Raw genomic sequence first — 22,675 nt, forward strand, 5'->3', positions numbered from 1 at the left:
TTGTATATGACAAAGAACATCAGCATGCATAAACGGTTCGACATAATGCCCTCCTATCCATACGCTAGATAGTGTAGTAGTAACTGCCAAAAATAGACATCCAAACAAAATGATTTCAACTCTATGCCTCAATATAATACATGTTATTTTGCACAACCGTTTCAAATAATGAAATATAGGTTTGATGTTGAATCAGCTTTACATTCCAAACTTAAACCAAATTCATGGTGAAATAATGCCCTTATATGGTGTGGTCATGATTTACCAATAGACAAACCTGATTGTGATCATTAGAAAAATTATTAAATTCCCTTAATTTCTTTTCAATAATTTGCTAATATTTTAGAGCTACCTTTCCAAAGTGAAGCAAGATTTTGAATATCATAGTAGATCCCAATCATATTCCACAATTACAATGTTCAATAATAACAGATTAATATGTTGACATGGTCAACCTTTTCAGATATTGTGTGTAAAGCTGATCCAAATTGACACAAATATTAGTCTTTCCTAATAGCCTCCATTTAATAGACCCATAAATCCATTGATGAAACATAAAATGAAACGTGAAATAACTGCTGAAAATATTTAGGACTTGAAAACACTAAAAGGTATTTTTTCGTCAAAAGATCTCAACCTAGTTCATTAAAAATAAACTGTTTCATGCCCTTAATGTAGGCCTATCTAGAAAGATATAACTTTTATTTTAACATTTGACAATAAAATGGCAAACCATTGTTCAGTTATTCTGTGATGCATACCGTAGTTGCATAAAGAGCAAGAAAAATATATAATATAAGGTGAAAACCACAAATTTGAAATTGAATACAGTCGAAATAAACTTCTAAATTTAGTAAATATAACAGAAGGGCTGACCAAGACACTATTTGATTGTCAGCATTGATTCACTGTCTTAGATTCAGTTTGACGATCAAATTAGTCACAATCTTTCCCAAATTTAAGTCAAATTTAAGTCTCTTATTTCTCAAGGCAAAATGTCGATTTTGACCTACAAGGATGCATTTCATTCACCTAAAAACATCAGAGAACTTAAACCCAGAATACAATTTGACTCAATTTAACCCTTCACTCAATTAACCCCTTCATGCAAAGGCCAGTGACCAGTGACCCAATACTCACGAATAAAACAGAGCCATTTATATTTGCTCATGCACATGCGCAGTCTGATACTCACATCACATTGCACATGAGAGCTTCAAATTGAACACGATTGTACACCTTAATGTTTATGTATGTGGTGTAATATATTTCATGTGCTTACAAGGGTCATTGTGGTATAGATGTGTATTATAAATGCCAAAGTTCTGCAGCTGGATCGGCTGAACCAGGATTTCATTCCAGCATGAAAAAATACAAAACAAAACATAAAACCTATGTGGGGAAAATGGTGAAGTTGAAAATCACGTATTTGGTGTCAGTTAACTGTAACAGAAGACTGCAGGATTGTGGACATGACACTGTGGTCCTCCTCTGTCCAAGGGTAATACTGGCTGAACACGTTAATCCGCCCCCCCCCCCCCCCCCCCCCCCCCCCCAAACTGGAAATAAAGAAAATTCAAATAAAAACACAGTGAAGAATAAATACACACGGCTGTGTTCTCCGTCTGTTTACAAGGCAGTTGTCACGACGACGTAAGGAATGATTCCGCTCATTAGGTTGAATGAAACAGGAAAGTTTGTGTATAACTTATATAACTTCTAACGGTATAGAACAGGGTTGTTTTTCGTCTGATAAATATTAGACTATAGATAGATTGAAAAGATAGATAATTACTTGATTTCATTTCAAATCAAGTAAATTGTAATAGGACTGAATGACATGATATAGTACAGGTACTTATACTTTATAATGACATAATTTGTCAAAAAGACAAGTCAGGCTTTAGTGTGTGTTTCATTTGAGAGAAATCTTCAAAAATCATTCAAAAACATATATCTGATAACTAAACTAAATAATCATATAATGTGTTTTTTTAATGCTGCCCATGGCTAGGGTTAGGTTATGGTAATGGTCATTCTGATTGCTAAATGAAATGAATATAACAAAGTTGACTAATCTATATACAACAAGCAAATAGGATTTACAAAGAAAAGTGTTTTCTCTTATATTGTACATTAATTACAACACCACCACCACATATGTCTGGTGACCTTGAACACTTTGAGTTACTGGGAGCTAACTAGGATGTTATCTTTGACTAGGTGTGTGTACACTAGAGTGTAACGTTACAATGCAGGTTTCAAAGAGTCTGGCAAGCTATGGTAGCGACTTAGCTTCGGGTTAGGAGGCTTTGAGATGGCAGTGATTTGGATAACATTAATAAGGAATCATCAAAGAGTGTATCCAATAGTACGCTGGCTTTCTCGTGGAAACACAAGAGCATAAAGAAATTATATCTATCTGTCCTGCGAGCTGCTCTGAATTCTTATATCACAGGGACAGTAGAGCTGGTGCGTGTATGAAACAGAAAATCAAGAACAACTGGTGACGTATTCCTCCCATATCAGTAAAGTGAAACAACGCAGAGCATTCTAGATGGACTACGCTCTTCGTTTCCTCCTCGTTGCTGTGTTGGCGTCACCAGCAAAGGAGGCAACTGAAGGGCTTGATAGGGGAGGAGGTGGAACAACTATTCACTACTTTTTAGTCTTTAGTCTCTTAGTCACTTCGCCCCCTTTCGCCTGCCTCAACTTACTGGCCCGGCGTCAAGCTGATGGAAAACATCCATGAAAGTGGGCAACCCTCGGGCTGAAACAACTCCAGAGATTTCTCCAAACGTCCTCATGTTTCCTGTTGGCCGCGATGAGAGAGAGAGAGAGGCTGAGAAGGTCTCAGCTTGTCTATCTGGCCAGCTGGAAGGGATGTTGACCCTTGGAAATAGAGAAGAGCAAGAGGTTTTTTAAAGTTTGTATTTGAAACAGTTCTGGTATTATTTTCCCCTGTGTGAAACGGCATCAACATTATAAACTGCTGAGATGTGGAGATTGGCTTGCTGAATCAAAATGAGTTTCCTTGATAATCTCAGATATTATTAAGGTTATCAATCATAAGAACAGAGAAGTAAGATTGCTTGGAATTTATCATTAACTGTATTGCTTTTTGATATTCAATACAGAATATGATATTTATAAGAATATGATACTTTGTAAGAATCTTCTTGGTTCTTCTTACATTGAATGTGGCAAAGTATTTTTCTATGATTAACTGAAATCAAACTCACCTCAGGCACTTCATTCTGGTTTCATGCGGTAAAGCGCAAACAACACAACACAACACAGCACACAAAAACACACAACATTGGTGTGCTCTGGGCCGAGCAGTTAATCGCAGACCCCACAGTGAATGCATGTTATCTTCCCACGTTCCTCTGAACCTGAAGCACATTTCTGATGTCAACCTAGGCTTTAGGACGAAGGATTCATTAAAGAATAACAAAATGATGTGCTGACTCACTGAAAAAATAACCACAGATGTGCTGACAAAAAGAACCAAATGTTTACAAACAAAAACAAAACAATCCTTAAAAAGGTAAGTTTAATTCAGATTGTCATTTTGTACACAATCAACACATTGTACATTATTATAAAACATAGCTTGACAATACACTGTTAAGACAACAATAACCGAGACCAGCGTGTGTCTATGGCATAAGTTAATACGAGGTATTGTAGAGCGAAGAAGCAAATGGTGGCATAGCATAATCTCTTGTGGCTAAAACAACAACGACATAAAAAGCCCCAAAAGCAAAGCCAAAACACAAATATATATTTTTAACATACGAGCAGCATAAAATGGATCCAGCTCAACGCTGGTCTCGTTCCTGTCCATCTTTTTTTGGCAACACTGATTTTTGGCCATAACATTTACCGAGGTTAGCTTACTGAGAACAGCGGCCGATAATATGGATCAATAATTCCTAGGAAAGGAACAGTGGAAGTCGGTAATACATAGATATGTGGTTCAGATGGAGAGGAGAGTATCAGAGGCTTGGCAGAGGCTCGCCTTGGACGGGTCAGCAGCAAAACGTCAATCCGACAAAAAACATGAATGAACTCTACACTGTTCCACAGACCAGAAGAGACAGCCGATCAATACAAGACATCCGAAAAACAATGAAAAACACCCAAACTAAATTCTACACACGCATTGTCAAAGAGGTGTCTCTCTTTGACTTTTAAAGCTATTTACATGTTTACTAGGAGAAATTTCTCACAGCAAAGTAATCGATGAGGAGAATCTAGAAGATAAGATTTGTTTGCATATGTTGTTAGTTTCTGGCTGCCAAACAACATGTTTAAAGTATGGTTTAGATTTCCTAACTTCAAATTTGTCATGTTTTGTTTTTCTCCTTTCCTCATGTCTTTTCTAATTTTAAGATATGTACTCACTGATAGAGTTTGGTATCTTATAAGCATATGGTTTATCATTCTGGATGCTCGAAATAGAAGTTACCAATTGTGGAACAGTTAAGAATAACTCTACCAAAAAGACATACATACTACAATGCTGTCTCCCAATGATTACAAACTACTTCATCATATTCAACTTTACTAAAGTTCGGTTTACTGGCTGTGTAAGTTGAGTTTCGTAAAGGGTACTTTACAAATGAGAAGTCTACAGCATTATTTTTAGTAATGTGGACTTGATTTCAAAATTGAAATAGATCTGGTGTTTGTTTTGTAGTGTAGGGATTATTTGGCTGACCGTCCGACATTTCATCCAGGATTAAGGCTTTTAATGTGTAGCATCATGTTTACCAATTGAGCTCATGACCAAAGGTAAAAGTGCAGACTTGAAACAGTGCTGTCTGTCACTGCCGTATGCTCACCATAATAACCACTGAACTTGCAGTCCTATTCAATTCCAGATTAGGAACCAAAACCAAACACGCCTTTGACAAATAGGAGCGTGAGACGAAGAATCTTTAAAGGCTAACAAACTATCCAGCTCCACAAATCAGTGCAGCGTGGTCCATCGTAACACAACACCAGGATACAATAAGTTAATAGGCAATTTCCACTTCACATTATGCACAAATATCATGCACATGTAGACACGTTTTCTTTCCTATCTGACCATATTAAAATAATGCATAGGTATAAAAATGTAATACATAATACATTTTCATACGTTTTTAGAAAATAAACATTCTGTACAAAAGCCATATCGTTTCTTCCCTTTTTTTCCTTTTTTTTTTTAAAAGCATTTTCAAAAATGTTTTTCATCAGTATTACAGAGCAGGTAAGTGTGTAAAAAAATAAATATTCTATTTACAATAACACATGCCATTCCCAGGTTAGGGTCACTGCAAAGAGAAACACAAGGAGACAGTTGGGCGTGTTAGTGGAAGCCATCTTGTTGAGCGTGTTAGCGCCATTTTGTGGACGACGATAAACAACCCATAATAACAACCACACACCACAGCACTACAACCCAACGGCCGAGGTCTCGACTTACTTTGTTCCAGCAGCCCGGTACAGGTAAGCCGTCGTCTCCCTGGGAGAGAAGGATGCGAGAAGCAGATAATGGTAATGAGATTCCCCAAAAGATCAAGTAAAAAACACGCCCATGCAAGCAAGAAGCAACATGATGGCAAACACAGCAGTGCGGCGTAACAAAACATGATCCATAAAAATGATGAATGTGTGTTCTTCTTCTTCCTAAAGATATGCATTTAAATTTTAAACAATTATGGAGACGCTGTCGGGCTTGAATGTAGGCTGCATATAAAAGGAAGTAACCTTACCTATAACGGTATTTCCTGAACTTTATCTGTGTTGTTCATCGATAATGTGCCAAAAAATGCTTTCGGTATAAATCATCACATAGTGAAATACCGTTTACAGAACGCTTTCTACTGGTGTGAAATGTTGTAATGTGGGTTCCTGTTTGCTTTGTCAATAACTGACAGCCTCTCCTGATCACAGCGTTTGGATGGCCCCAGAAAGTAGAAGTTTTGGTACTCCATGCAAGAAACAGTGGAAAGACTTAAGTATTATTTTGGCTCAAAGAGGAGGACTAAGCAGTGTTTAGATGTTTGGGATTTGTCTTAACATTTCTTCTCTTTGTCAGAAAAAATCACCTATCTGCATGCAAAGTTCATTCAACCAAAATTATTCTCGTCATAAGTTATGTTTAAAAGTGTTAGGCTTTTGTTAAAGGCAACAAGTGTTAGTAGTGTAACAAAAGAGGGACTAGAGGGTGATGGACTGAGTAATATAATACTTCACTTAGTCTACACAATCCAAAAAAAAGTGAAGTGCCACTTAGTGCAGTTGAACTTTTTGCATCTTCTAAATACGCTAACTCTACGAGTCGCCACGTGCACGTTACGAGAGCCAACTCTCTGACAGTGTGAAACGCTGTGAGTAGGTATGGTTAGGGGCGTGGTTAGGGAAAGCTAAAGGCATGCTGGGTAACAGGGGGGAGGGCGAGAGCATCATACCACAGCGCACGGGGCATCCAGCCCGTCCAGGCCAGGCTGGCCCGGTTCACCTTGCTCCCCCTTAAATCCACGGAATCCCTGTTTGCGAGATCAGCCGTTTAAATATGTGTACTCGGCTGTACCTTCTCTCTGGCGGTGTGTTTTTTTTTATTAGTGTTTTATGTGGTGGTCGGGGGAGCCGCTACTGCAGGGATGGAGAGACCTGCTGGTGATCGGCTGTTGAATGGGCGAGTTGAAGCTGGGAGCTATTACCGTGTTGAGGGATGGCCTCCAGTGACGGCGACAGGAAGTGGACGGTACTGAGATGATTCAGCGTTGACGGGAAATCATTTGAGTCTGGGAAATGCCGACCAGACGACAGGACGGTCGGTGCAACTTTGAGAAGTTTGGGTATCCGGCAATTGTCTCGCCAATTAAGGTGAAAGATTGAAAGGTTTTGCATTCAATTTAGGATGTTCCTAAGGATCAGACCCTTTTCAATTTGGTTCAAACGGTTTTCCAAACCCAGATGAAACACAAGGATCTGATTCGTATGGAAACCCCCCTCGGAGAGGAACCATGGTGATCCCCCCCCCCTCTCGAGGCATCTCAGGTTCTCACGCTATGTTCATCATCCACAGTAGCCGTCCCCTTCCTCTCGGTCAAACCCTGGGGAGAAAATACCTCTCTGGAGGGACTGTTCTGGTCCATGGTCCACAAACGCTGCAGTCAATCCAAACCTCTTCCCTTCCCATCTGGTCCATGTCGAAACACCCATCTCCCATAATACTACCTTCCATTGGTTCAAAAAAGATCACACTACTCATCTGTGTAGGAATCCCCCACTTTACAACCTTGACTCGCTTGGACACACTTGGACCAAAACAATGACCTTTGAGGTTTATTACAACGTAAATGCCAGAGGCGAAGGGAAGCCAGCGCCAGAATACCGACCCTCCACACCTACGAGACCAAGATACCAGCGGAGGGTGTGTGTATTCCAGCTAGCGACCTTTCCCTTCGCCTGCTGGCTGCACAGCGGACCAGGGACATACCAACGGACAGGGGGCATCTAATCCTGGCGCTCCTTGGTCTCCCCTATGCCCCTTGGGGCCCCTGATGCCCTTCTTGCCCCTCTCTCCCTGCAAACAACAGCGCATCCACAAAAATACAAACTTTAGTCCTCCGGGTCACGTCGCCAATGAGCGGTGTAAGCAACTATGCACTGTTGAAGGATCGATGTGAATATTTTTGTCAGGCTTGGTGTATGTGTACAGAAGTCTATGATATATATATATATAATGACATAATGATATATATATATGTAAAAGTGCAGTATGTGTACTGTGTAGTACCAAAGGGCCTCATTCAGACAACCATTCCATCCTTAACCAACATCCTTCCTAAGTGAGACTAACCGTGTGTTCACACCAAAAGCTAAGCAAACTCTGGTACAGCACGAATAAACACAATAAGTCAATACAATGAGGCGAATAGATGCAAATGTTTCTCCGGCAAAGCCGGCAGAGCAAATGGCTCAAATGGCAGGACGCCAACGACGCGGTTCAGGCTAATTCTACTCGCAGCACCAACGCAAATTCACCTCATCCGTGTATTGAAACTTTCGCTTGATGCTGGACAACTCACACGAGAAAGGTTTGCGGTTCGCAAGATAAAGGTTTGCGGTTCGGAGTAGAATATACACTTTGCTTTTGGTGTGTACGCACTTTAAGAACAACCTTTTCTAATACATTTTCTTGAATTAATGAATTCATATTTTTTTGGTGAAATACTCAAAGAATATGTAATATTTTATAATACTTACAGGTGAGTTTCTTTGGAAGATTATTTAGTTTTGCTCACTTATATATATGGATACAAAATAGAGCCATTCTTGGATACACAAGCATCAAATTGGACATATCCTCGTTCAAAGGGACATGAATCTGCATGATTTTCGATTGCTGCCTAATGCCAACTGATCTTTCCTACTATGCGCTATATTTACATGCTCACTATGCTAACAATAGTTTACATGCTAACTATGGTTTACCATGCTAACTATCTTAACTGTGTACATTGAAACATGTTCAATCGGAATTGCTTTCTAAAAACTTTTTTATCTCAATCAAATCAAATTAAAAAATTGTCTATGTTGTTGTTCGAGACCTTCTTCAGTACCCAAAGATAAATCACACATCATTAATATATGTTTCATAGGGTTTTGAATGGTTATTGAATGAGGCCTAATTTGAGTTCATAATTGTATGTGTTTAGTCAAAGGGAAGGTTAGTGGAGAGAGTTAGGGAGGGACAAGTTAGATTGCTGAGCGGATTAAGTTGTTTAGTTAACAAATTTAAATTACAAAATGAAAAAATAAATTAAATTACTTAAATACGCAATGAGCAGAATTAACTTTATTTACAAAATTTCAAAACTACGTGGACGTCAAAAAGATGCTTAACATTTTTCTCAATGTTAAAAGATTGCTGTTTAATTTTAAGTTGGATTTAACACTCGTGTTGCAATTGCTTGTCCTCGAACAAATACTGAAGAAAATCTCTCAATAGTAATTTGAAACCCTAAACCATTCAGCAAAACTTTTATCTAGCTCAAATATAGCAAATCTATGTTTATTTGTTATACAAATAACCAATTTATTTAGTATTAATGTTAATATAGTAACAAATGAGAAGCTAATTACAGGAGTTTGACTGCAGTTCAATACAGTGATAGCATTTAATAATAACAACTGAACTAATCTCATCCTAGTAAGATAAGATACGATGGTACATTATTAAGTCCATAAAAAGTTGGAGGATGACTAACTTTTAAATATCCGCTCAACAAGTTTAAGAGGCAGTAGGAATCAGAGAAGGGAGTAAGGGGTAAGGAAAGGACTGTGATTAAGTGGTGGGGGTGTATTTACAAGTGATTAAAATAAATAGAAAAAAAGGAGATAACTGCACTCTGGCTGACAGGTGAGGCTTCCACCATCTTGAACCTGGCCCCGGTAAACTTAAAACAAGAAATTGGCGTGTTTGCACTTACAAAGTGGCTGGTTTAGGCCTTGATCGCTGCAGTGCGCCCAGGGTACTTCGCCAAACTAGTCAAGCGTTCTTACACGCCCCTGAATGCACCACTGCAACAATCGGTCAACCATACCACGGGAAGGCTTACGATGTGACTTGGGTCAAATAAACGAACCGCCAACGAATCGCAGTGTTTTTGCCAGCCTTTGCAAGCACGCCCATTTCGGTGGAGTTTTAAGTGGACCGGTGCCTTTGAGTCCACCTACTGTCTTCAGGTGAGAGCACCCTGCCTGCCAGCCAGAGAACTGGAGAGGGAGGAGGTGAGTGGAGTGGCTGGGAGGATGTGTGAGTCGAGGAGGAGTAGTAGGACGAGGAGGAGGAGGATTAACCCGGGACTACATTAGAGTGCAGGAGGAGGATGAGGAGCAGGAGGAGCAGGAGGAGACCAAGGTTTGTAAGAGGGAGAGAGGGACACCCCGGCAGTATAAAAAGACAGAGCCACGGGCCGCAGTGCAAGATGGAGGGGGGGAGGGGAAAGGGGTGAGGAGGAGGAGGAGGAGGAGGAGGAGGAGGAGGAGGAGGAGGAGGAGGAAGAGGAAGAGGAGGACCTGTGGAAACAAAGGAAGGAGAAGAAGTAAAGGAAGCACCGCTAGGGTCATCCCCTCTCTCTGACAGCACCTTCACCAAAATCACCTCCTCTTAAAATAGTTTTTCTGTATAATCTAATCATCAAACTATTTTAATTTTAATTTTGAATTGAAGAATGCATAGGAATGAAGCCAAAAAGCATGATACCAGTATATCATTCATTATTTCGGTTGTCTTTTGAATTGGAGGCCTGGTGAAAGTGCTGGCAGAGCAGACGGAAAGACTTTAACATGTGGGAGGCAACATATTAAAACAGTAATAGGTTAAGGGGAAGGAAACATTCTCTATAAAAGGAAAAGGGAAGCAGAAATATGGGAAGAGGTTCTCTGATAGTCTGACAACCTGTAGACAGAATGTGTTATTTTTCAGATATTCACATATCATTGATTGAAATTGACCAACAAATAAGAGCATATTTTGCTTTCAAATCCTTTGTTCAAAGACATAGAATAATTTCAAGACACCATGTAAGCAATCTTGAAGCAAATTAGTTGCTTTGATGCTTTTTGATTTTCAAATCTGTCAATAACCCTCAAAAGGCAAACCACATGTGGCATATATTATCCATAATAATTCATATCCCACTCATTTGGCTTCTTTCCAGAGGCAGTATCAAAGCAAACCAAGCCAAGATTCATATTCTGATTCAGATTTGTATTCCCTACTTCACCTAGCCTTTGAACTCAACCTGATTAGCTTTTGCTAAATGCAATTAAGCTAATTAGCTACTGCTTTTATTAACCTTAAATTGTGGGTGAAAAAATTAGAGCAACACAAGACCTGACATATGTGTATGAATCTCCCACTTCAAGATATTAAAACAGCCACATAGATAGTAAGGTTGGGACCCACACTCTACGGACACTCTGTCTGGGCTACGGAACCGTAGCCCAGACAGCTAAGCTAATTAGCCATGTTCACTTCGAACAACTATTAGCATCCACCAGGAGTGACTGAACTAGAAAAATATCCAACCGTAGCGAGTAAGTTTAGCTTTTTAAATAGGTGTCTAACCAAATACATTTGGCAATTTGGCATTCTCAGCTCTTCTGTACAAACAATACAACATATTGCTATCTGCCCTTACCCGGTTTCCTTTGGGTCCCAGTGGTCCTACTAAACCCTGTAGGTGAAGACATGCACAGAGTTATTAAATGTCCATATGGCAAGTCAAACAGCAGTGTTCCTCTACATCAGAATACTCACAGGGAGGCCTTGAGCTCCGATTGGTCCCGGTACACCTCCATCTCCCTTTACTCCCTGCAGAGACACGGGTTAGAGAGTGTTTTTCACCACACAGAGACAGATAGACGCCACACACACACACACACACACACACACACACACACACACACACACACACACACACACACACACACACACACACACACACACACACACACACACACACACACACACACACACACACACACACATTCGCCTGCAGAGACCAAAGCCTCACACAATTGTGTTCTCTCCCACACACACAGAGATGCAAACTACTCACTCTCTCTCCCTTTGGTCCTGCTGGCCCTGGCACACCTGACGGTCCTATAAGACCCTTTAAGAGCAGAAGAAAAACACACTTCAGTGGGTCGCACAATACACACATTAACACACATTGACCAAGACGAAAGCAACCTTCAATCGTCTCCTACTGATTACGTTCTATATCAGTATATCAACAAGGTCGAGGGAACACCTTTTACTTTATGAAATATACGTCATAGCGTATTTTAGCCGTATTTTAGTATTTAGCTGTATTTTTGCATACTGTTGTCATAAACCCTCTGAACCTGTTGAGACACTGAGCAAACTGAACTGTAGAGTTCCGCCTCGGATGGCTCTCTCTTAGCAGACGTCAGGGGTCAAAGGTTACGCTCCAGGGGACTGAAGATGCATATGCAGGAGGTGCAGTATGCCAGAGAATGCAAAATAAAAGGGAGACAACTGACACTGTCACGCCGGCAAACTGGACTTAAGGGTCCACGTCCGCATGCAGCATGGCTTCTGTTCATGCTTCATACGGGCAGCTGTCCCACAGCCAATCAGCTGGGAGTGTAGGTTGGTGAGGCGAGAGGAGGGGTTCAGGCCGAGGGTCGAGGATTAATGGATGGACAACAGAGCAACTGACTCCCTGTCTGACCTTGTGCTTTTTTTTTTTACACATCCTCAAAACCTCGGCCCTTAACCTGACCTCACTTTGCCTCCACTGTACAGAACCAGGAGAGAGAGAGAGAGAGAGAGAGAGAGAGAGAGAGAGGGAGAGAGAGAGAGAGAGAGAGAGAGAGAGAGAGAGAGAGAGAGAGAGAGAGAGAGAGAGAGAGAGAGAGAGAGAGAGAGAGAGAGAGAGAGAGACAGAGACAGAGACAGAGACAGAGAGAGAGAGAGAGAGGTGGAGAGAGAGAGAGAGAGAGAGAGAGAGAGAGAGAGAGAGAGAGAGAGAGAGAGAGAGAGAGAGAGACAGAGAGAGAGAGAGAGAGAGAGAGAGAGAGAGAGAGAGAGAGAGAGAGAGAGACCGATAGAGAGGCATCAGGACGAGGTACGCAGGCAGCAGGCGGTGGTGAAGGTGGACAGACAGGCATGACGTGTGACACCGGCGCAGCAAGACAGACTGACAAGCCAGACAGACAGGTAGACAGACCGGCAAGAAGCTCGTTGCATGGGGGTGTTTGAGGGAGAAAGGATGAGGAGAGGAGAGCAGACGAGAGAAGGAGAGAGGAGAAGAGAGGAGAACTGGAAACTTCAGGCGCCACTCACCACTGGACCCGATCTGCCGTCTAACCCATGAGCACCCTGGCATGGCGTTGTGCACACACACACACACACCGTTAGAGAGCAGAGGATGGAGGGATGGTGGAGGAGGAGGAGGAGGAGGGTGTGGAGAGAGTGATGAAGAGGGGGTGGGGGTGGTGGAGGGGTTGGATGAGGTGAGTAAAAGCAGGTGATTCAGGTGACTCCGACAAGACAAACATTCAGATGTAGAAGAATATCAAAAGTGGTGGTGGTGGTGGTGGTGGTGGTGGTGGTGGTGGTGGTGGTGGTGGAGGGGATGTTGTTTGTAGTGTTGGACGTGGAAGGGATGGTGGTGTGCTGGAATTTATATAAGTGGTTGTGTTGATGGTGGTTGTCGCTGTTGTCGTGGTGGTGGAGGTAAAGTGAGTGGTGTTTCTAATGGTAGTTTCTTAGAGGAGGGCTACCATTTGAAACAAACAGCTGCCTGATTGCTGTTAGGGAACTGAAAAAGACTACGGCCAAGTAACCTTCCACTTGGTAAAGAGTCACCACTGAAGCTCTATCACACTGACAGTCATTCTGAATGACTGTAACATTAATGTGTCAATAGCAATGATGATGATGCTATTGAACATTATGTTGTGTTTCATGAAAAAGTTTGTAAATAAAAATAGTGGTACAAAGTGTGCGTATTTGTGGATGTTAACATATGTTAACAATAGCATAAATTATTAAAAAGGTATGTGAAACTAACTCATTGGTCCTGAAATGCTTTGTCATGCAGTTGAGGTTGTCATGTTAGTAATTGACCGCAACAGCTAAAACATGAAATCATCCTTTGAGTTACCACTCAACTCAAAGCCTTGTTAAATTGTTTGTAACAAGCGTAAAAAAACCACATGATTTGACAGTACAGTGAGCTACATTCTAGAACAACCCAAGCGTATGAGCGTCTTCTGGTGTGAAACAGCACTACAGCACTACTATGTCGGCTGGTTGTACTCACGGGAAGTCCAAGATGGCCACGGTCACCCCTGTCTCCTTTCAGACCAGAAGCTCCCTTCTCCCCTCTCATTCCAATGCCCGGCTCTCCCTACATTGGTATTAGCATTATTAGCATCACAAGCTAAGCTGAAACTAACGTATTCATAACAGTCGGTGGGTTATGTTAATACAATGTAAAATGATTCTGGTATAAATGTTTCCAATCAATACACTCACCTTAGGCCCCGAATGTCCTTGAGGCCCCTAAGTAAGAAAAAAATAAAACTTAGTAAAAAGAAGACTACAACAAAAACATTAGAAAAAAATACTTTTCAAATATTGAGCTAACATGCTTTTACACATTATATTACTCATATACAGTACACGTCTATACATTCCTGCTGTCGGTAGAATCACTTAGAGATAAACAGCATCTCAACTACTGTTCAACTCTCACTCATGATCCCACCGGTGTCTACTATAGCAGACCGGGCCGTCACCGTATTGAGTTGTAGAGGAATTAGGTGAAAGGGAAGACACTAGAAGATGTTTCTACTTACTGCTGGACCCACTGGTCCGGGTGGCCCAGGTGGCCCAAAGATCTGGAGACACACACACACACACACACACACACACACACACACACACACACACACACACGCACACACACACACACGCACACACACACACACGCACACACGCACGCACACACACACACACGCACACACACACACACGCACACACGCACGCACACACACACACACACACACACACACACACACACACACACGCACGCATGCACGCACATCATTTATGAGCAGGTTAGGGCCTCTTGCTTACAAGTACACTGCACCCTTAGGGGTTAAAATCCTGAGACTGTCAGCTGGGGTCAAACAACTATGAGACATCTCCTCCTCTTCTAAAGTACTCCCCTTCCAGAACGATCCACTTATTAGAAAGTAATTAGGAAAAGCTCCTCACCAGCTCTGCCCTTCCTCCGTCCCCTGGCTCTCCTTTGGGCCCCTATGATACGCAGGTTTTAAAAAACAGACACACAATGGTGACTACACATCACCCAGACCTGCAACATCAATCCAGGGCCTGAGACGTGAAGCACACACTGTGTACTTTGCAAGCAACACAGAGTGGAGTGATCAAATGTATGTATCTCAAAATATGTATAAAGATCTATTTTCTATATTTGAATGCATCATTTTTACTCTGTACTTTCTGCTGTGACCCCTGATCTGCAGTGTATAAACTACTATCTCATCTCAGCTTCCTTGAGCCTGATAGGTCGGTTCGGACATGGAGGAGGGGCATCATTGCGTACCATAGCGCCTGGTAGTCCAATGGAGCCTGAGGCTCCGGCCACGCCCTTCTCCCCCGTAGGGCCGTCTAACCCCTACAGCACCGGGAAAGGGCGGGAAAACCAGGGTTAGGGTGACTGCGGAGGGACTTTCAATCAGGGACCAGATCAGAGAGGAGTTGTCAAACTCCAAGGTGGACAAAACGAAGTTGGACAAATTTATATAATTTTGTAAACTGGCGCCAATGCGATATTGTGAGTTTGAGATAAGCTGGAAATAGAGAGTGAGAGTTACACACGCAATGTTGCCCTTCGTATCTCAATGAACATATATACACACACATATATATACGATATAAGAGCTAAGGTAAGGGACTGTATGTCAAAGTTATAGTCCGCACTGCATCATGGGATATGAAGTTCATCATCAGGTTGTCAAACCAACAGATGGACCATCAAACTAAACCCAGGCTTCTTTGGTTGAGGCTCTAACCATGGTTCTTCACCGAGCTCACTCATCTCTGGAGTCTCTTTCTAGAACACCCTCTCATGACATAATAGGAGGTTAGCCTGACACGCTGTCCTGCCCTGGGCCCTTATGACAAAGCCAGGTTACGGGCCCCTGGTGTGTGTGTGTGTGGGATGAGCCCATTAAGGATGTGGCCCCTGGTGCGGGTACTGTAGAGGTCTCCATCACTCACAGGCGATCCAGAGAGACCCATGTCGCCCTTGTCTCCCTTGATTCCTGAGAAGCCTGCGACACCGCTCTCCCCCCTGGGACCCTCTGGGCCGGCCGGGCCTGTTGGTCCCGACTCTCCTGTCTTCCCCCGGGGACCCTGCTCACACACACACACACACACAGACACACACATGTCAGAACACATGGATCAGAACACACACATCAGAACCCAATCGTCATATTATTCATCATTATTGCTAGAACAGCCTAATATGACATTCACTCATTAATGTCTCCATTAATGTAAAGACCAAACTAACCCTTACCTTCTCTCCGTCGTGTCCCGGGGCTCCAGGCAGGCCAACGTCCCCCTGGAGGTACGACAACACATGAAACATTAGTCTATGCTCTCTCCCTAATCTCTCTAATCTGCGGCTGGAATCTTTTTGATGGAGGATTGGGTTGTTCAGAGTTGAAACAGCCCATTGCGTTCAGAACCCGCCCCCTTGGGCTTAGCCCCGCCCCATGTGACCTAGCCCCGCCCCATGTGACCTAGCCCCGCCCCATGTGACCTAGCCCCGCCCCATGTGACCTAGCCTCGCCCCATGTAACCTAGCCCCGCCCAATGTGACCTAGCCCCGCCCCGTGTGACCTAGCCCCGCCCCGTGTGACCTAGCCCCGCCCCATGTGACCTAGCCCCGCCCCATGTGACCTAGCCCCACCCCATGTGACCTAGCCCCCCCTTACCTTGTTTCCTGGTGTCCCAGGGGGTCCAGGAAGTCCGGGCGGGCCCTTCAGGAAAATTTATAAAATTGATTATATTCAATCTGATAATATTAGATTCGATTATATTGGACCTCAAAATATGTATTATGTATCATATATATATATATGTATGTATGAATGTGTAATTTTTTAACTACATACCATTAGGGGGATGTTGCGGATATCCTGTTGTGGAATATAAAATCAACCCATCAATCAATGATTCATCATTATTTTGTGTATCACATTGCATCATGAAAATACAGTCCACAATGAAACCCATTTTCCTTGATCAAGTGTCCAACAGTCGACTCTTATAGCTTAAACATCAACCATTTTAGAGGAAGAGGAGGATAAGACTTACGTTGTCGTTGTTCTGGATTTCTGACTTCCCGGGCTCTCCAATTGGGCCTGAGGGACCCTAAAGAGACAAAAATGACGAGGACAAGTTACAATACAGGTCATTTAGATGAGCTTACTTTAGTTCAGCAGTCATCTACCTCCTCCCTCTAGGACCCCGATGGTCTGAACTTACTCTTGGTCCCAATGGGCCTTCAGCTCCTGTCTCCCCCTAGAGGCCAAACACAGGTACACCAGGTGGAGGTTATTTTTCAATTAATTCAAAACATTCCTCAATCAAATACAGTGGTCCACATCCTGTGCTTTCAGGGGTACCTTCCATGAGTCAGTATCATTGTACATTTCTGTTGAAAATAATGTGATTAACGGTTCAGGCTAAGGTGACGCAAGGCTGCTGAATGGTGATGATCTAATGATCTAAAAGGTGACGTCATCTCACCTTAATGCCTTGGTCTCCTTTGTCGCCCTGCAGCAGAGACAAAACAGAGTTACAAGTCAAACAATGTCTACCGCACAATATGATTAATTCATTACACACTACAGAGACGTTCTCTACCTTTTTCTTTCTTCTCTACGTTTAAATCCAATATTAGTCAATGAGCAGAAACCCTTATCCATAGTGAGTGACAGTGAATTTAGATATATCATGAAAGCGCAAGAGAGGGTTAGGGCATCTCGCCTAAGGATGCATACAGGTAAAGACTGTGGACAATGGGGATCGAACCCAGTACTTTTTTATTTAAAGTTTGCTCAGTAAAATGGGAAAGAAGGGCCTATCTATATAAACTGCAAGGACGGACCCCTACCTTGGACCCCGATAGACCATTTATTCCTGGAGTTCCGGGTTCTCCTTTAATCCCTTTACCAGCAGAGCTCGCCTCGCCCTAGTGGACACACAGGGAACAACAGCAAGGTTTTAGAGAAAACCTCTTATCACAACACAATAACAATACTACAGCTACTCACAACTTCCACACTTCTCCATGCAGTGAATGCAACATGTAATCATGGGTAGGTTATGTGATGAATCCTTATACTGATCCCATTTCCCATGCCATCAATCCAATTGAAACAGAATGGATCAATGATGACGAACAACAACTCATCACTCATCATTATCTGAACCGGGGGAAGCGAGTGGAGTGGATGTGGACCACAGACACAGGCAGTGGTTAAACGACAGCAAGGTTATGTAAGCCCCAATTGCGACATCCAGTCTATGCTCTCCACAACCCTTTCTACTTGTTGTATGATTAGTAATGAGTGTCCTGGCCAAGATAAACTGTAGCCGGTCACAACATTAGGTTACGGACAGACAGCATGAAATAATATGTGCAGAATATAAAAGAGTTAAAAACAATGTGACTTTAGGCCTCAGCCTCATCAAAGATTCCTCTGATGAGGCTATAAAGAACCAACCAACCATCAGCCAAGCGTGACAAGTTATAAACCGTACGATACATTATGAATAGTATGTGTGCGAGCATTCAGGTGTGTGTGTGTGTGTGTGTGTGTGTGTGTGTGTGTGTGTGTGTGTGTGTGTGTGTGTGTGTGTGTGTGTGTGTGTGTGTGCGTGTGTGTGTGTGTGTGTGCGTGCGTGCGTGTGTGTGAGTGCAGGGATGGATGCTCCACTCCAGCCCGTTCCCTCTGGGGGTTGGAGGGTCCGGCGGGGAGGTTGGGGTGGTGTTAGTGATGAAGAGCCAGAGCTGGCTCGCGTGGTGACAGACAACACATGTTAGACAGAGGAACCACTGCACACTCAGAGCTGAATAACATCTGTAGCGGGAGCGTCCAAAGGCTTTATGAGTCATGTCAGCGTGGCTAATGACAGGAACCGCTCCCTGTATCAAACTATCAGAACTACGACGCGTTCTGCGCTGCCTTTCTCTGTTAAAGGGACAGTTTCCCCAGGTTACCCGCTGGGGTAGTGGGAAAGAGTTTTTCATTAATGTTGTTGACTTTCTAGTATAATCTGTGATAATCTAATTTGTTTACAATGGGTGCCACCAATTATGTTGTTTTGCTTTACATTGCTACGTCGTAGTTTGGCGGAAGGAAGAGTATTTTGACTACAAATCGTAGTCCAAACACAAAAAAGAATCAAGCGCCATTTGTCGAGACTTTGACGCCCTAGGCTGTTGGTTGTAGGGTGACCCATGGCACACTTTATAGACAAATGATTGTTGTTACTATACTGACATGGAAAGCGGTTAGCGAAGGTTGGGATAAAAAACAAACAAAAACTCGGATGACCGTTCCATGCCAGGCCTACCCTGTAACCCCGTTTCCCTGGGATTCCGGGAATACCAGGGATGCCGGACATGCCAACTTGTCCCTTTGGTTCAGTGGGAGGGGAAAATAGCGGGAAAAATGAAGTTACAACCACGCAACTTTATTAACAACAAAGAAAACAACAAATCCTGTTCTAAACTGCATGTACCTTTTGCCCAGGAACACCAGGAAAGCCTGATTCACCCTACAGGGGTCACAGGTCAGATAAAGGAAGAAGAAGAAGAAGAAGAAGAAGAAGAAGAAGAAGAAGAAGAAGAAGAAGAAGAAGAGGTGAGGGATTATAAAATGCAGAGAAGAGTTTAATAAGGGGTTAACATCAAGAAGTATGTAATATGTGTTAATATTGAAAGCTACCACAATATATTTTGATAAACACCATTCAAATCAAAGTCAACAAAGAGCTATAAATTCATCAATAATCGACTAGAATTAGAGATCAACAGAATAAGGCAGACGTTTACTAGAGAAGGACAGAGCTGAAACCACACAAGAGTCCACGTGCGTGGGAACATGCGAGTTAGCTAAGCCCCGGCCAGGCAGTTACAGTGTGTGTGTTGAAAGGCAGGAGTGAAAACTGGTACAGATTAGAATCCGTCAAAAACAGGTCACGTGATAATTAACCTTCTGAAATAGGTTTGTTATAAATAGTCGGCGACACACAGACACAAACACACAGACCCTCTAGTGGGTTATTAAATTGAACACTGTGTTTGCCTGCCTCTTCATTTGGACGGATTAACGCGCAGGTGATGTCGAGTGACGTACGCTCGCAGCTGCCATGTTGGATACACCGAGTACCAAGCAAGTCGGCAACGAGGTTTCACTAACCCCTCTTTGCAGGTATGCTCCGCTACATGCTAACAGCCGTGGCTCACAGTTCAAGGTCTATTTACGGACCCCTGTTGGGTCATCGGTTGGAAATACAAGGAAAGGAAATAAATTCATGCATCCACAACTCACTGATTGAGTATGGATGGGGAACTTTTTTGCTGATATTCATACACAGAGCTGCCAACCCTCACGCATTGAACGAGAGACAAATGAGCCTGTTCACACACTCTCACGCCACTCTTTCTCACTGAAATCATGGCCAATTCTGCCGCAAACTTACAGACTGCTTTGAAAACATTTGGGACAGGCTCCATAGTCCTCTACATTGGAGGCTTCGTAATCTAAAATATAGATTCCTGAATGGTCGCTCCATGCAAGGCCGAACAGGCCGGTGGACAATATTATGTTTCGATTTTTTTATAATATAACCTTGTATGCAGTCGATGCTTGTACCCAGGCTCGGACAGAGACCCATAAGCTCCAAGCTTTTTGATTTTCAGGTTTTGAGAATTGTGGAAGCCTATCGAACCGGGTCTCGATCCCAAAAGATCTGTTATCTTGGGTGGGTTAACCTAAAGGTTGTGATATGTAGCGGTAGTTGATCATAGTGAACATTGCTGAGGCAACATGGTGGGCTGTTTTTGGGCTGATGAAGTTATAATGATTCATAAAGATGAAAAGTAGAACTAAACTAAAACACATGAGCTAAAATATCATCTCATTCCATTAAACTATGTCCACTGAAAACTGTGCTTAGATAATCGTTGTTGAGTGAATCAACAACATAGATTTTCAGTTGCTTAATTGGGATGCAAAAAAAGTATCCTCTATCAGTGTATTTACTGAAAAGATTAATAAGCGTATTGTGTATGTATTACATTATTTATATGTGTGTGTTTATTTGTGTTTGTGCGTGTGCACGATTGGTGTTTGTGTGAGTTTAGGCGTTTGCCTCGACAGTAATTTGTGTGTACGTTGGTGTCTGTACACAGAGTGCCCATGTCTCGTATCACTTGGTGGGTTCTCATAGAGACGTCCCGTCCCCTGCCAACTAAAACAAAACAGGAAATAGAGATTTGCTTTGATCTCCAGCTCCTCCAATCAGCCTCTAGTATTCCCTGAGCCCTCGTTTACCACACATGAACTTTGTTACTATATTGGTCCATCTCACCTTTCTCTGTCCTTTTCCTTCTCTCTCTTCCTCTGTAACTTGCTCTCTCTCTCTCCCCTAACTGGCACTCTGTGTGTCCTATCTCTCTCTCTCCCTCTCTCTCTCTCCCCCCGCTCTCTCTCCCCCTCTCCGCCCCATGATGTGTCCAGTTGCTGTCAGCCTACATGTACCTGCCAAGCTTGCATGCCAAGCGGTGATTTATCGATACGTTGATCCCTCTTCTGAGGACACTCCAACCTCCCTCTCCCCTCCCCCAGTTCCCCCCAACCCCCCCCTCCGGTTCGGACGCGAGCTCTGCCATGGAACAGATCACCCCCTAACCGCCTGCTCGGTTCAGGCAGGCTTGGGTAATAGTGGTTAGGGTGCTAGAGTCCCAGCCCAAAGGTTCCGGGTTCAAACCCTGCTGTCCCCACAGCTTACCTGAAGGCATCCTTGGGCGAGTGATACATGACATGCATCTTCAATTCAGCATAAGTCACTGCGGATGGAAGCTGTCTGCTAAACGACCAAATAGTTACCACCAAATGTTACACCACAGCAATTCCCTGAATTTGGCGAGGCATTGCAGTGCCGTGTCCGATGCCTTCTCTTTCCTGAGGAGAGACACATCGACACAGGTCATGGCTGTCAAGAGTTTCCACCATAGCTCAAACCACAAATAACGTTTCTAAAAGGAGACAGTTCTCTACACTACGGATAAACAGTGAACTGCTACTCATTGTTTGATTACGACAAACTTGCGACTCAGACAAATCAGTCCACAGACACTGTGCAGCCCATTACAGAACTTAATAACCCAAATAAACACCAGCCCACATAAGACCGGACACACTGCAACGCTAATTCACAGCATCCTCAGTTCTCCCCGATGTAAACTCCACATGGTCAGCACAGCCATGGGTATTAACGCTGATGCCTAGTCCATCTGGCAGGGCCTCTCTTCCCAGTGAACCAGGAGGGGAGAGCAGAGAGCGGTCTGCTCACCGGCTCAGGGAAGACACAGGTTTTCAACCCCCGCCAGACTCCCCACGGTGCAACTCTCCGCCGAGGTTTCCGGCCGCAAAATCCACTGTGGGTTTGTTCCCTCTGTTCTCACTGCTTCCTTTCTTTCATACTCTCTCTCACACTTTCTTTATTGTTTTTCTGTTCCCTCCCTCCCTCTCTCTACTTTCCTTCTTCTCCCTACCTCCCTTCATTCCTTTATTTCCTTCCTTCCGTCTTTCTTTCAGTGCCCAAAGTTTGCCAATTACCAGGGGGTGGAAATTGAATCTGTTTTCCCCTAAGACGGAACTCATTAAATATAAGAGCCGAGTGGGTCCGGCGTCCAGACTGACTCCCGGCTCCTGGAGCCCACCAGCCTGCTGCCCCCCCGTGTGGCCAGCTGGGAGGGCGGCTCAGTAACACTTGAGGGTCTGCTGCCGG

The 22,675-nt window shown here is 43.3% G+C and overlaps 1 protein-coding gene across 23 annotated transcripts in view; it reads right to left on the minus strand.

Moving 5' to 3' along the window:
- Window positions 1-1,556: 1,556 nt before the first annotated feature.
- col13a1 (collagen, type XIII, alpha 1) overlaps window positions 1,557-22,675 on the minus strand; it is an 88,049-nt gene continuing 66,930 nt past the window's right edge. For 7 of the 23 annotated variants that reach the window (XM_030379626.1, XM_030379634.1, XM_030379632.1 and 4 more), the window contains 22 exons: window positions 19,400-19,435; window positions 19,232-19,294; window positions 17,766-17,843; window positions 17,399-17,425; window positions 17,135-17,170; window positions 16,964-17,020; window positions 16,762-16,785; window positions 16,582-16,626; window positions 16,161-16,205; window positions 15,857-15,991; window positions 15,180-15,251; window positions 14,828-14,869; window positions 14,407-14,448; window positions 14,084-14,110; window positions 13,869-13,955; window positions 12,887-12,922; window positions 11,634-11,687; window positions 11,333-11,386; window positions 11,214-11,249; window positions 7,502-7,588; window positions 5,480-5,518; window positions 1,558-2,892 (listed from right to left, as the gene is read on the minus strand). In XM_030379626.1, coding sequence (XP_030235486.1) covers window positions 2,863-2,892; window positions 5,480-5,518; window positions 7,502-7,588; window positions 11,214-11,249; window positions 11,333-11,386; window positions 11,634-11,687; window positions 12,887-12,922; window positions 13,869-13,955; window positions 14,084-14,110; window positions 14,407-14,448; window positions 14,828-14,869; window positions 15,180-15,251; window positions 15,857-15,991; window positions 16,161-16,205; window positions 16,582-16,626; window positions 16,762-16,785; window positions 16,964-17,020; window positions 17,135-17,170; window positions 17,399-17,425; window positions 17,766-17,843; window positions 19,232-19,294; window positions 19,400-19,435 — 1,152 coding nt within the window. In that variant the 3' untranslated portion in view covers window positions 1,558-2,862. Of the gene's footprint in view, window positions 2,893-3,537; window positions 5,328-5,479; window positions 5,519-6,467; window positions 6,546-7,501; window positions 7,589-11,213; window positions 11,250-11,332; window positions 11,387-11,633; window positions 11,688-12,886; window positions 12,923-13,868; window positions 13,956-14,083; window positions 14,111-14,406; window positions 14,449-14,827; window positions 14,870-15,179; window positions 15,252-15,856; window positions 15,992-16,160; window positions 16,206-16,581; window positions 16,627-16,761; window positions 16,786-16,963; window positions 17,021-17,134; window positions 17,171-17,398; window positions 17,426-17,765; window positions 17,844-19,231; window positions 19,295-19,399; window positions 19,436-22,675 lie in introns of those variants that run through there. The other 16 variants (XM_030379638.1, XM_030379629.1, XM_030379620.1 and 13 more) reach the window with 15 other exon arrangements.

The sequence above is a fragment of the Gadus morhua genome, chromosome 15 (assembly GCF_902167405.1).
Source record: "Gadus morhua chromosome 15, gadMor3.0, whole genome shotgun sequence".
NCBI lineage: Eukaryota > Metazoa > Chordata > Actinopteri > Gadiformes > Gadidae > Gadus > Gadus morhua.